This window comes from Oryctolagus cuniculus, chromosome 2 (genome assembly GCF_051225735.1).
Source record: "Oryctolagus cuniculus isolate XC-2025 breed Fujian yellow rabbit chromosome 2, ASM5122573v1, whole genome shotgun sequence".
Classification (NCBI taxonomy): domain Eukaryota; kingdom Metazoa; phylum Chordata; class Mammalia; order Lagomorpha; family Leporidae; genus Oryctolagus; species Oryctolagus cuniculus.
Window position 1 is genome coordinate 169,490,473 of NC_142868.1, and position 14,183 is coordinate 169,504,655.

The 14,183-nt window shown below is 38.3% G+C and overlaps 1 protein-coding gene across 2 annotated transcripts in view; it reads left to right on the forward strand.

Moving 5' to 3' along the window:
* Positions 1-14,183, forward strand: part of HNRNPLL (heterogeneous nuclear ribonucleoprotein L like) — a 44,965-nt gene that overhangs the window by 16,154 nt on the left and 14,628 nt on the right. The window contains exons 3-8 of one of the 2 annotated variants that reach the window (XR_016229467.1): positions 2,923-3,160; positions 4,474-4,559; positions 6,182-6,278; positions 6,365-6,437; positions 10,559-10,641; positions 11,026-11,097. Coding sequence is in view for 1 of the 2 variants with exons in the window: in XM_008254516.5 (XP_008252738.4) it covers positions 2,923-3,160; positions 4,474-4,559; positions 6,182-6,278; positions 6,365-6,437; positions 11,026-11,097 (566 nt within the window). In the remaining variant the exon portion in view is untranslated. The remainder of the gene's footprint in view (positions 1-2,922; positions 3,161-4,473; positions 4,560-6,181; positions 6,279-6,364; positions 6,438-10,558; positions 10,642-11,025; positions 11,098-14,183) is intronic. The other variant, XM_008254516.5, reaches the window with a different exon arrangement.

The following is a 14,183-nucleotide window of genomic DNA, read 5'->3' on the forward strand; positions in this document are numbered from 1 at the left end:
GGCAGAGTGGACAGTGAGAGAGACAGAGAGAAAGGTCTTCCTTTGCCGTTGGTTCACCCTCCAATGGCCGCCGCGGCCGGCGCGCTGCGGCCGGCGCACCGCGCTGATCCGATGGCAGGAGCCAGGAGCCAGGTGCTTTTCCTGGTCTCCCATGGGGTGCAGGGCCCAAGCACCTGGGCCATCCTCCACTGCACTCCCTGGCCACAGCAGAGGGCTGGCCTGGAAGAGGGGCAACCGGGACAGAATCCGGCGCCCCGACCGGGACTAGAACCCGGTGTGCCGGCGCCGCTAGGCGGAGGATTAGCCTAGTGAGCCGCGGCGCCGGCCTGTATCTCTAATCTTGATAGTTCTCCAAGTTTTATAAATGTAGGGGCTGGAATTAATAATAGTAACTTGCCAGGCTATAGTAGTCAGTTTCTTACTACTAGTGTACCATTTTTGTAGTTTCTAAAGGGTGGCAATAGGTCCTAGATGCCTGATTGAGAAGGAGTGATGTCACTGACTGCCTGACCTGATGTAATTTCTGTGGCTTTCTGCATTATAAAAACATGTTTGGACCAGGTATTTGGCCTGTTAAGATACTGCTTGGGACGCCTGTATACTATATCTGAGTGCATGGGTTTGAGTCCTGGATCCACTCCTGATATAGCTTTCTGCTAATGGAGATCCAGGAGGCAGTGCTGATGATGTGGTGGTTGAGTCCTTGCCACTTACATGGGAGACCTGGATTGAGGTCTGGGCTCCCAGGTCTGGTCTGACCCGGCCCCAGCTATTGTGGGCTTTTGGGGAGTGAACAGCAGATTGAATCTCTCTCATTCTGACCCTCAAATAAAATTTAAAAAAATCAAAAAATTACTTTATTAAAATGTTAATTGTATTTTAAAACATTTTTTAAGATTCTTATGAAGAGAACATGTTTTTGCTGTTGTGATCCTTGTGTTGTGATTTCTCTTTTCCAATCTTTCATTTCTTTATACTTTGTATTAAAATACATTCTCCTCTAAGTAAATTATAAAAAATAAATACCTTACCCATCTGCCCATAGGCAGTCAGATTATTGCTATATTCTAGTGACTATCTTTTTATGGATTCTTTTTTTTTTTTACAGGCAGAGTTAGACAGAAAGGTCTTCCTTTCCATTGGTTCACCCCCCAAATGACCGCTGTGGCCGGCAGGCTGCGCAGATCCGAAGCCAGGAGCCAGGTGCTTCCTCCTAGTCTCCTATGCGGGTGCAGGGCCCAAGCACTTTGGCCATCCTCCACTGCCTTCCCCGGGCCACAGCACAGAGTTGGGCTGGAAGAGGAGCAACCGGGACAGAATCTGGCGCCCCAACCGGGATAGAACCCGGTGTGTCGGCGCCGAAGGCGGAGGATTAGCCAAGTGAGCCGTGGCGCCGGCCAGATTCTTTAACATTTAAAAACATTTTGGAGGATATTATGTATATAAACTTAGTCTGTGCATGCTTCTGTTTATCTTTTGATAGTCCTTTCATAAGTAAAAATAGTTATTAAAGTGGATACTTGCAAAATTCCAGAGAAGTAATAGTTTCTGCTATTTAAGTAGGGATTCTGACAACCTGTTAAAGTTTTTTTGTTAATTAGAAAAAAGTTATTTGAGAGGCAGAGAAACAAGGGACACAGAGATAGTCTATCTACTGGTTTACTTCTCCAGTGCTTGCAACAGCTGGAGCTTGGCAAAGTCAGAGCTAGGAGCTGGGAATCCCAAACAGGTTTTCCACATGGGTGGCAGTGACTCAAGTACTTGAGCCATCACCTGCTGTCTTTTATGGGTGCACATTAGAAGGAAACTAATATAAAGTGGAGTTGGAACTCCAGTCCAGGCACTCTGATAATGCGGGTATGGATGTCCTAAGTGGTCTTTTAATTGCTATACCAAATGCCTGCCCCTTCTATTGTGTGGTTTAGCTTTTCAAGATTTGTTTTATTTATTTGAAAGGCAGAGTTAGAGGGAGATAGAAATCTTCCATCTTCTGCTTTAGTCTCCAAATTGCTGCAACAGCTGGGGCTGGGCCTGGCTGAAGCCAGGAGCTTCATCTGGGTCTCTTATGTGGGTGTAGGGTCCAGGGACTTGAGCCATCTTCACTGCTTTCCCAGGCACATTAGCAAGGAGCTGGATTGGAAGTGGAGAAGCCAGCACTTGAACTGGAGCCCATAAGGGATGCTGGCATTGCAGGCTGTGGCTTAACCTGTTACCCACAAAGCTGGCCCCTCTATTGTGTCTTATCTCTGTTGGTTTCTATAGCTTTTTAAGTTTTATGTATTATTTGAAAGAATGTGAGTGAGAGTGATTGATTGATCAATTGATGTTTGATTCAGTGGTTCACTCCCCTGGCTACAACAGCCAGGGCTGGAATGGGCCAAAGCCAGGAGCCAGGAACTCCATCCTGGTCTTTCATTTGGGTGGCAGAAACCTAAGTACTGAGCCATCTTCTGCTTTCCTGGTCAGATTAACAGGAGGAAGCAGAGCAGCTGGCACTTGAACAGCACTCAGGTATGGGATGCTGGTGTCACAAATGGTGACTTACCCCTTGTGCCATAACACCAGCCCTTGTTTCTATATCTTCATATTTTCCAGTACTGCCTGGAAGTAGCAGCCTGAAGAAGTGTTGTCATTAGTAACTAATAGCAGAGTTGTGCTTGGGGGGAGGGCATGTCTTACATAAGCTTTACATCATTGGGAGATAAACTTTCAGCTATATACCTCTACCTGCTACACCATAATTTATTTGAATGATTTAGGAGTTGACTTACATTAGATATGAATTACATTAGATATTAGTAGTCAAGAATACCAATATAATATATGACTTGACACATTTAAGTGTGCTTTTACTTGATTGAGACAAATGTTAATTAAACTTGGTATACTTGGGTGTTCCTTCTCCATCTCCCTTTTTTTCAGCTATGTGATGATGATGCCATTTAAACGGCAGGCTCTAGTGGAATTTGAAAACATAGATAGTGCCAAAGAATGTGTGACATTTGCTGCAGATGAACCTGTGTACATTGCTGGGCAACAGGCCTTTTTCAACTATTCTACAAGCAAAAGGATCACTCGACCAGGAAATACCGATGATCCATCGGGAGGCAACAAAGTCCTTCTGCTGTCAATTCAGAATCCTCTTTATCCAATTACAGTGGTATGTATTTTTGCATGACAGACTGCCTCTAGAGGAACTTACTTACAGTTTTCTTTACTGCCATCTACATATTTGAAGATAGCTTTTATTTTATTTATTTTTAAAAAGATTTTAGTTACTTAAAAGGCAAAGTTACAGAGAGAGAGAGAGAGAGATCTTCCCTCTGCTGGTTCTTTCCCCAAATGGCCACAACAGCCAGGGCTGGCCTGGCCAAAGCTGGGAAACTGAACTCCATCTGGACTTTGGCCATATGCTGCTGCTTTCCCCCATGCATATTAGCAGGGAGCTGGATCAGAGTGGAGGAGCCAGGACTTGAGCCAGTGCCCACATGAGGTACTGACTTTGCAGGTGGCAGCTTAACTTAACCACTGTGCCACATCTGCTGGTTCATTCCCCAAATGCCCTCAATGGGTCAGGTTGAAGCCAGGAGCCCAAAACTCCATCAGTCTCCCATGTGGGTGGTGGGTACTCAAGTGCTTGGGCTATATCACCTGCTTACCACAATGCACATTACTAGGAAGCTGGTACTTGTTGAGCCAGGACTTGAACCAAGACACTCCCAATGCCCACTCTTGCAAGCTAACTTTTTAGATTTAATTAGATATTATGTATTTACTTTTGTAATATTAACGGACAGCATTAATATATTTATAAATGTGTATGTTCTGGGAAGAAGAATAGTGCAGATAGTCTGATTTGTTATTTTAGCCTATCCCTAGTACCTGACAGTACAGCTTTGTATTTATAGGTGTTGAAGAGATTTCTTGAAAGTTGAATAATTACTCCTCAGGGGATAGTTAGATGCATTCAGCCATCTAGTTTGGTGATGTCTAACAGGATGAATTCTCTTCCTTGGGTGTTTTCTCTGTTGCTACTGTCTCTTAAAAAATGAATACCAGAGTTGTTCTAATACTCCACTTTAATACTTACTGCTGTAATTCAGATGATTATAATGTTAAATATTTTAGAGTCTCATCTGGAAAAAGACATAAGTTAATGGATTACTATTTTGGTTTATTATATATTGCCAGAGATATTAGTCACCTGTTAAGAAGACAAAAAATTGAGGAGTCATTTAGGAGATAAAATAGGTAACAGTGCTTTAGAAATGTTTCACTGGAACTTCTGTAATGTGGATATATTGTATAGGTGAGGAAATAGATTTATTAAATTTTAGTGTAACAATTAGAAAAATGTGTAATAGAAACGACACTTTGACAGTTGCTGGTTTTTAGATGAAACAAAACACGGTATAGCTTCAATGTTTTTCTAAATGTAAAATATGAAGAAGTCTTGCTTTTTTTCCTTCATAGGATGTTTTGTATACTGTATGCAACCCTGTTGGAAAAGTACAACGCATTGTTATATTCAAGAGAAATGGGATACAAGCAATGGTTGAATATCCTTCATTTTAAAATCTTTAATTGACGTGTATGAATTCTGGGTAATTCATATAAGTCTTATTTTTTTCCCTGCTTAAGCATTTCTAGACGAATGGTGTTTCCATTTCTCTCCCACAAAAAAATCTCCTTGGTTGATTTTAAAAATGAAACAACAGTACCCATAGAGAATTTTACTGTTTGACTAAGATTAACTTGCTGCTGTGAAACAGTCTAGTGCTGCTGCTGCTGCATTTTTTAAAATATTTATTTATTTGAAAAAGTTAGAGAGGCACTGGCAGAGTGAGGGAGAGAAAGCGAGGTCTTTATCCTCTGGTTCACTCCCCAGATGGCCGCAATGGCCAGAGCTGCACCGATCCGAAGCCAGGAGCTTCTTCCAAGTCTCCCACACAAGTGCAGGGGTCCAAGGACTTGGGCCGTCTTGTACTGCTTTCCCAGGCCATAGCAGAGAGCTGCATTGGAATGGAGCAGCCAGGACTTGAACCAGTGCCCATATGGGATGCCGGCACTGCAGGTGGAGACTTTACCCACTATGCCACAGCACTGGCCCTGTCCTTTTTTTTTTTTTTTTTTAATTATTTATTTGAAAGGCAGAGTTTACAGAGATAGGGTGAGAGACAGAGAGATCTTCCAACCACTGGTTCACTCCTCAAATGGCCGAAATGGCTGGGGCTAGGCCAAAGCCAGGAGCTTCTTCCTTGTCTTCCACATGGGTGCAGGAGCCTGAACACTTGGATTATCTTCCACTGCTCTCTCAGGTGCGTTAGCAGGGAGCTAGATTGGAAGTGGAACAGCCAGGTCTCAAAATGGTGCCCATATGGAGTGCTGATGTTATAGGCAGCAGCTTCACCTGCTACGCCACAGTGCTTTTTACAGTATAAAACACTTTTATAATATTGAAACTTACATCTTTTTGACGTTTATCCCAAATGAACTTTTCTGATTTTTCTTTTTAAATAGTTGGAAATACCAAAACTTTGAAGTTTGTAATTCAGTAAAAAGAAGTTGCAAAATGGATATATAGTATGTATAGTCTAGACCCATATAAAAAATAATAAAGAGCAAACTCTAACTTAATATGTGCATTTGCATGCCTAGAAAAAGGTAAAGATATATAGCACATTCTTATAATTTCTGGCAATGTGGTTTTGTTTTGTTTTAATTTGTATATTCTTGTGATTTGATGTTTAAACAATTATGGACTTACATAATCTTTAAAGAAGTAATAAAATAGTTGAATCATTATAAAATTCTGCCTTTTTAGAAGACATAAAACTCACATATCCAGTATTACTTTAGTTCTTATATGTTTTTCCTAATTTAAGATAAAATATTTCCTGTTTTGAGTTTGGAGATTGTCTTTGTTTTAGGGAGTGGGACCTTGATTCCTTCTCCCTCTACCTTTGATAAAGTACTTCTTATGATTTAAAAAGATTGATGTAGATATTATTTCTCTTCAGTATTCTTGTTTGTAAAAATAAATTCTACTAAAAATCATCTAGAAATTTTATCTGGTAAAACAGAAAAGTTATTTTTGATTGTTTGCAGTGCTATTCTTCAATGTAGTGATTAAATGTCAGATGTCAGATATCTTAAACCAAATTTCCTTAATAGAGCTTATGTTTGAATCAGTCCTTTGTGCCCAGAAAGCTAAAGCAGCACTCAATGGAGCAGATATATATGCTGGATGTTGCACATTAAAAATCGAATATGCAAGGGTAAATATTTTTTTCAACATTTTACCATTGAAAAATTTATGCTTTGGTTATACAATTTGAACTTACTTTATTTTTAATCTTAACAGCCAACTCGTCTAAATGTTATTAGAAATGACAATGACAGTTGGGACTACACTAAACCATATTTGGGAAGACGAGGTAGGTATTTTATGCATTTTAGAATATATTTATGTCTGCTGACAAATTTTTACATGTGGTTAGATTCCTTTTTTCCTGAGATGAGCTAGTTAATTCAAATGAAAACTTTGTTGATGAATGCTTTTGTTGCAAAAGATTGATAATGCTGGAAAATAACCTTGATTTAGTGCCCCCTACTGGTATGTACTGAGCTATTTATATGTAGTTCAAGAAGGAGCCCACACATACAGGCACGCCCGCAGTTCAAGGACTTGCATTTCTCCAAGCAGCTCTCTCTCTTTGGAGGAGAGGAAACTGATTCAGAATATTCCTTACAAACTGCAAACTTGCACACTGCTTCTCTATGGAAAGGACTTTTCCCCCAAGCTGGACAAGGCATTAAGAAGGATAGAGGACTCCGGCAGGCTGACTCTACACTTCATCATGCACAACATCGGCATCAGCAAAAAGCCCTCTGAAAAACTCAGACTTGCAATTCACCTTGACTGCATACTGCATGCACCATCACCCCAAGTTTTTAAAGAAGGACACTTAACAGTACTTCAGACTTCCATGGGATGAAAACCATGATAGACTGTGCCCACTTATTGAAGTTGTATGTGTATATTGATCTAATTTCCCTTAAGGTTTCAGTTGTAGAGTTTAAGTCTTAACTAAGGGAAACTAGATTACAATGTTGTAAATTTTCATGCCCATCACTGTAACTGTTTACAGCCTAGATTCAAATTGTTAATTGGCAAATAACCAGAACCAGTTTATCTATAGTTCTTGGGAATTGATCATGCTCAACCAATCCACACAGATAAAGATAAAAGGATTAGAAAGGTGCATTCTTGCTGGCACTTAAGTATGCCTTTTTGTTTTTTCTCAATTGTGGATATTGAACAGAAATTCCATCTTAATGAAAAGGTGAATTACATGTAAAAGATGTTTTTTCTGTGTGGTTTGATTTTTGTAAAGTGGCTGTTTATAAGTTGTCACTTTTTGTAACAATTTAAAATTATCATTTATGTTAATTTGTGTAAATAGAAATTTTGACATTTCAAATGTAGGTGAAAATAACATGTCTGTTCAAGGTAAAATATATTTAAACTTCATAAATCTGAAAATAAGAGCATTTCATTTGAGATGCATTTTGACTTATAGTCTATAAATGCTAAATTTCATCAGCATAGATTTGACTGATGAATTTGTTCAAGTACCTGTGGCAGTTCTGGAATATACAAATTAAAATGTGGATCTTGTAAAAACAAGGGGGCTGCAGTATTGGCTACATCTCAACTACAATATTAGTGTTTGAACTAAGTGTTGGTAAAACTCAAGATGAGTATGTGTAAAAATCAATTAGAAGAAATTTTTATGGCATCCAGAGTATCTTGGGCAATGTATACCCTATAGTGCATGTATTCTAGCAAAAGAAAATATAAAAGGCCATTTGATGCTCCTTTGCATGTTCAGATATTTAGGACTTTTGAATGATTGACTCCTTTAGCCCTTAATTCCCAGGCAAATATCTTGCCTTATGCATGAGGTTGCAGGTAGTTTTGTTTTGTAATGTAGCTTTGGCTAGACCCCTTCATTTTTCACTACTTAACAGAAATATGCTTGGCCTAGGCTTGGTGCAGTTGAAAACAAAGCCTTAGCACTCAAACAACAGGGCAAGTGGTTGATGAGAAATCTCTTACTTTTGTCAATTTATAGTCAATTATTGAACATTGAATTGTTTTGTGGTTTTGTTGTGGTGGTGGTTTTTACTCATTTGAAATAGTGAGTTTGGGTTGTGTTTTTCTTAATGTGTCTTTTTTTTTTTTTTTTTTTTTTTTTTTTTAAATTCATTTATTTTATTTTGAAGGAGTTGCAGAGAAAGAATCTTCCATCTGCTGGTTCATTCTCTAGATGGCTGCAACAGTCAGCTCTGGGCCAGGATGAAGCCAGCAGCTTCATCTTAGTCTCCCACATAGGTGGCAAGGGCCCAAACACTTGGCCATATTCTTCTGCATTCCCCAGGCTGTTAGCAGGGAGCTGAATTAGAAGTGGAGCAGCTGGGAAAGGAACTGGTGCCCATATGGAATGCTAACATTACAGGAGGCGGCTTTACCTGCTATGCCCTAACACCAGTCCCTTGATGTCACTTAAAACAGTTGCAGATTTGCTTCTTATTTTATGGTGTGTATATTTATTCCCTTAACAGGCTGATGTTAATACAGTTAGCATAGATTTTTCATATAATTCTAGTCAGATAAATTTAGAAATGTGGAAGAAAGATATTTACATAGTGAAATGTAATTAAAGGAAGTCAAAATTTTAGTTCAGGCTATCAAGGGAAAAAATTCTTATTTTCGAATTCCTTGCAGATAGATATTTGGTTAGACTACAGAAGTTTAGATTTTTGGTGAGGCTGTAGCAGTTTACATTTTTGTTTTCTGTAGTGTTTTTCACTTGCACTCAAGTTGATAGGTTATTGAAACTGTTAAGCTGCTATCCCTAAAAGGAGGCTTTTATACCAACTTTTTCTACCTTCCCCCCAAAGAAGCCATTTTAAAAATGTAACCTAATTTTTAATTTTTTTTTTTCATTTTTTTTTTTTTCATTCCTACTTGCATTTTAGTGCAAAGAATCCTTAGGCAGGAATCCAGGGAACCCTCTCTACCAGTATTAAGCAAGACTTGTATATATGTGCATCTTTTAGGGGAGAAAGTGACAGCTTCCATTAGACTTCAGTTGAATCCATGAAAGCTTGCCAGTCAGTATTTAGAGGCCTACATATTCAGTGTTTGACTTTTTTTGCTCATTTCTGTTTTATGTGACTTTACACTAGGTAGTGAGTATTTCAAATAAAGGGAATTAATAACAAGATGTTTCACTGAAAGATACCTTGGGAATCACCTACTCTAACTCCTTCATTTTTTTGAGTGAAAATTATGAGTTTCTATGACAATATAGCAAATCAGTTAAGTTGGAATCTTCTGATTCCCAATACAGTTCTGTTTCCTTATAGCACACTGTAATTGTATCAGTAAAACAGCCATGAAGGCATTATTATGGTGGTTTTGGTTAAGACTTTTCCATCACATAAGGAATATATAGTGTGTGATGGCATATGCTTAAGTAGAAGAAGAGTAATAGAATGGATTAGCAGACTAGAATGGTTGAAGAGGAATGAGATTTAGATGATAAAAAATACAGGAAGGCATGTAATTAAAAGAAGGAATTGTGATTTGTGACTGAAGAAGTGACTTTGGTGAAATGGGGGAGGGCCATAATAACTTTTTAAGTGTTGGGAAGAGTTTTCAGACAAAAAACTTGTCTGTGAGGCCCCAAGTGAGGTAGAATATGAGTATAGGATCAGTTTTTATACAGTATGAAAATTAAGAAGGTAATAAGTATCTTGTTACTGATACTGGGTAAGCAGAAGCTAGATAGTCTTAATTAGGGATGATATAAAGAGATTTTTTTACATTAAATGAAAGTTCAGCTAGATGACCTCCTCAGTCCCTTTCATTGCTATGGTAACTTGGAATAGGTATTTAATATTACTTCTTTAGACTGAAGTGAAATTAAAGTGTTTCTCATCTCCCATAAACCTCATTTGTTTAGGTGACTAAGGATAATATAAAAAGCCTACCTCTGAATTGTCAAGGATTAGAATGACCAGAGTCTCAAGATGTATATATTTAAAAAAATCTTACTTGGCACTATAATTTGATGCGCAAACTTTCTAAAAGTATTGTTCAATGATTTTTAAAAGTTATTAACCAACATAGGAAGCACTATTTTACAAACCTACAAGTAATTTTTGTGTTGAGACTTCAAATTAGATTTGGGAAAATTGGCATGCCTTCCCTGAAAATGTAGCTAGAATAAAAATTATCCTTTAGAGTATTGTAGTATTCTCATCCAATAATGTAGCCCCCTTGGTTAGTTTTATTTTGGCATATTTAAACTTTGGGGTTGCTCATAGTTCTGCCTGCTGTTAAGGTCTATAGACAATGACCTTCCATGATACAATATGAGCCAGTGATGTGCATAATTTCAGCTTTCAAGTCAGTAGGTGTTTGTAAATATGTGTATATACATATAAAATACTCTGTGTTTACTGATTGTGAAACCATGTAATACAGGTTGTTGTTGGCTTATGCTGAAACTTCTTGAAAGAAGCCCACTTTGAAAATGTGTTGCTGTTGAAGCTAATAGTATGATTCAGGTACTGTCTTTCAAAAGTACTGCACTTAAAGCTTGTTTTAAAGACATGTATTGGTAAAAACTTCTGTACAGTGTCAAACTCTAGCATTGTGTACATTCCTTTGCTGAAAAGTATCCATTCTTCCCTTAAGTTTGAAAGTGTGATTGTATTTGGCATTTGCCAAAAAGTTATTTTCAAGTTAAGTGGAATTTGTTAGGTAGAATTTTTTCTTAAACTTTTGGTGTTTGTATTTAAATTGGATATGAATGGATGTTTAAAGTTAACCAGGAATCATACTTCTTTTATGAATTGTAATAGATGTTTTGAATGGGTGTTTCCCATGTGAGAACTCTGTTAAGTAATTGAGTCAAAATTGTTAAAACCATGTTTCTACTTTTGTGTCAGATAGAGGAAAGGGTCGCCAGAGACAAGCCATTTTGGGAGAACACCCTTCTTCGTTTAGACATGATGGCTATGGTAAGTTTGTCAAGGCAGAAGGAAGGTAGTATAGATGAATTACTTGAATTTTTGCAATTCTGATGAAAAATGGCACATTTCTTATCTCTGTATTTTTCCTGCTTACCTGGTTTGGTTTCCATGGGATCAGTTCCTTATAATATGCCTCTTAGGAGTTGTCCAAAATCCTTATTTTCTTAGGATATTGATATATCTAGTAATGTTTGAGATAAATTGAGAGTTTTGGTTGGGGATTGACAACTTCTTTGCCATTATATTTTGGTTTGGTTTGGTTTTGATTTGTAATAGGCTCTGGCTTGAAAGAGAACCAAAAAAGTGTTTTTGTTCAGTAAGTGTATTTTCTTTCCATCAACTAGGAGCAAAGAGGAATTTTGAGTCATAAAGGCAGAAAGATTGAGTTATTTGTCAAAAAGGAAACATGCTTCTTGTTAGGTCTGGTTTTAGTTCTGGACTTGGTATTTTGGTTTTGGTTGATTTTGTTTATAAAGTTCAAATCATGAAATCTAGAATAAATCTTCTGGATAAATTTAGGTATCAGACTGTTCTTGTAGGTAGATGGTTGAGAATTTCAATTGATAAGATTTTAACTGGCTGTAAATTGTTTTTAAGTATTTTTTTAGTTTTTCATGGTTTTGATCCCCACCTATTTTGTGGTATATAGTTGATGTATAGTACTATCAGAAGTGGTAGAAAATAGAAATTGCTATATTGTACTCTCAGAATTTATCTGTAGAAAGTTCCTGGTGTTGCCTATTGTCCTAAATATTTTCAAATTACCTAGTTTAGTTTAATGACCATTCTTAGATGTTTTAGCTTATTCCCTAATGTCTTCTTTTTTTTAACTCTAGGAATTTATTGTGTGTGTGTGTGTGTGTGTGTGTGTGCGCGCGCGCAAGCGTACTCAAGAGAGACTATGGCCGGCGCCTCGGCTCACTAGGCTAATCCTCCGCCTTGCGGCGCCAGCACACCGGGTTCTAGTCACGGTTGGGGCGCCGGATTCTGTCCTGGTTGCCCCTCTTCCAGGCAAGCTCTCTGCTGTGGCCAGGGAGTGCAGTAGAGGATGGTCCATGTGCTTGGGCCCTGCACCCCATGGGAGACCAGGAGAAGCACCTGGCTCCTGCCTTCGGATCAGCGCGGTGCTCTGGCTGCAGCGCGGCGGCCATTGGAGGGTGAACCAACGGCAAAGGAAGACCTTTCTCTCTCTCTCTCTCTCTCTCTCACTGTCCACTCTGCCTGTCAAAGAAAAAAAAAAAAAAGAGAGAGAGACTATGACTAGATATTATTTGAGGTACCATAATGGTCTATATGGCAGAGGAGAGGGAGAGACTCTTTATGTTATGTCAAAACAAAAACATTTTACTACAGTTATTTTATTGAGTGTGATCCTTGGTCATTTCTCCTGTAATAGAATAAATATTAAATATAGTTGTCTGGATAATTCTGATCCTGCAGTAAAGAAAGACTTACTTGGAGCCTGTTGTGCTTTGCATAATGGAGGGTGACAAAAAGTTTACAAAGTTGATAATGTAGTTAAGGAGTTAAATATATTATGACAATCAGCTGAAGGCTGAAAACTGGTTAAATGTTTTGCCAAATGTACTGGAAAAATCTGAAACAATCATTGAAGGACAGGAAACTACTATAGTAGTGTCAAATGATTTTTTAGTATAGGTTTTCAAGTTTGCTTTCCTTTTTTTTTTTTTTTTTTTTTTTTTTTTTTGACAGAGTTAGAGAGAGAGACAGAGAGAAAGGTCTTCCTTCCGTTGGTTCACCCCCCAAATGGCTGCTACAGCCGGTCCGCTGCGCTGATCCGAAGCCAGGAGCCAGGTGCTTCCTCCTGGTCTCCCATGCAGGTGCAGGGCCCAAGCACTTGGGCCATCCTCCACTACCTTCCCATGCCACAGCAGAGAGCTAGACTGGAAGAGGAGCAACCGGGACAGAACCCAGTGTGCCGGCGCCGCAGGTGGAGGATTAGCCTAGTGAGCCACGGCGCCGGCCTCAAGTTTGCTTTCCTTTATAAAATATATTTTACTGAGAAATTATGCAAACAAAAATACATTATATGCCTTTTTGAGCTTTTTATTTTATAAAAACCTATTGTGAAATTGACAGTTTTCTGCCCCGTTGTGCTCATGTGTGAATTTTATGTATAAGCTTACATAAAGAGAAGTGTAAAATTCTTTGAAGTGACAGATGTTAACTAGGGATCATTGAGATTCTGGAGAGTTCTGTTGAGGGGGAATAGTTGTGATGGGGTTGTTTAGGGGCATCTGTTCTGAGGTATGTCCATTAAGACATTTAACTCAGGTTATTTTATATGGCTTTCCTGGGAAAGTAAGCAGAGTGGGGCATAGGAGAAGAGGGAGAATGAATGAATAAAAAGGGATGGATATGTACTGCATGTCTGTCTGCTTCCCATGAAAATAAAATTTAGTGATAATAACGAAGTATCATTACAAGCATATAGTACTGGGGGAAGGCAGTGTAATACGTATGATGGGGCTTCAGAAAGTTAAGGAAAATGTATATTATGTTTTTCCATAACTTTCCCAAACTCCCTCATATATGTATACTGTTGCAGTAGGATAAAAATGATTGATAATTGAATCTTGATGTATGTGTAACTAAGGGGCCAGAATATATATAATTAATAACAACTCATTAACCATAAACTACATTGATTGTTTTGATAAACTGGGAGTTAGAACAGTTGAAAGCCATGACCAACTTAAGACACATTTGAATATGATGTATTGATAAGTATATGCTCAGTGTTAAAGTTGCTGTATTTTTATGTATTGCAGCTATATTTTTAATACTGAAAATTGGAGTCTACAATAAGCTTTACCTGCATGAATACCAAAATTTACTAGTTGTTAGTAACTCAGTAGATGACAGGTGTCCCTTAGTCCTACATAAAAATGAAATTAGTGGCCTTACATACACTTTACTTCTTGAGAAATGAGGAAAGAACTTAAGTTTCTCGACTGGTGTTTTGCACATCTGTAGGACATTTACATGTACCTCAGACTTTGCTTCTGTACTGAGTAATGCTGGGGCACCTAAGATGTGTAGGGTTTATGTTT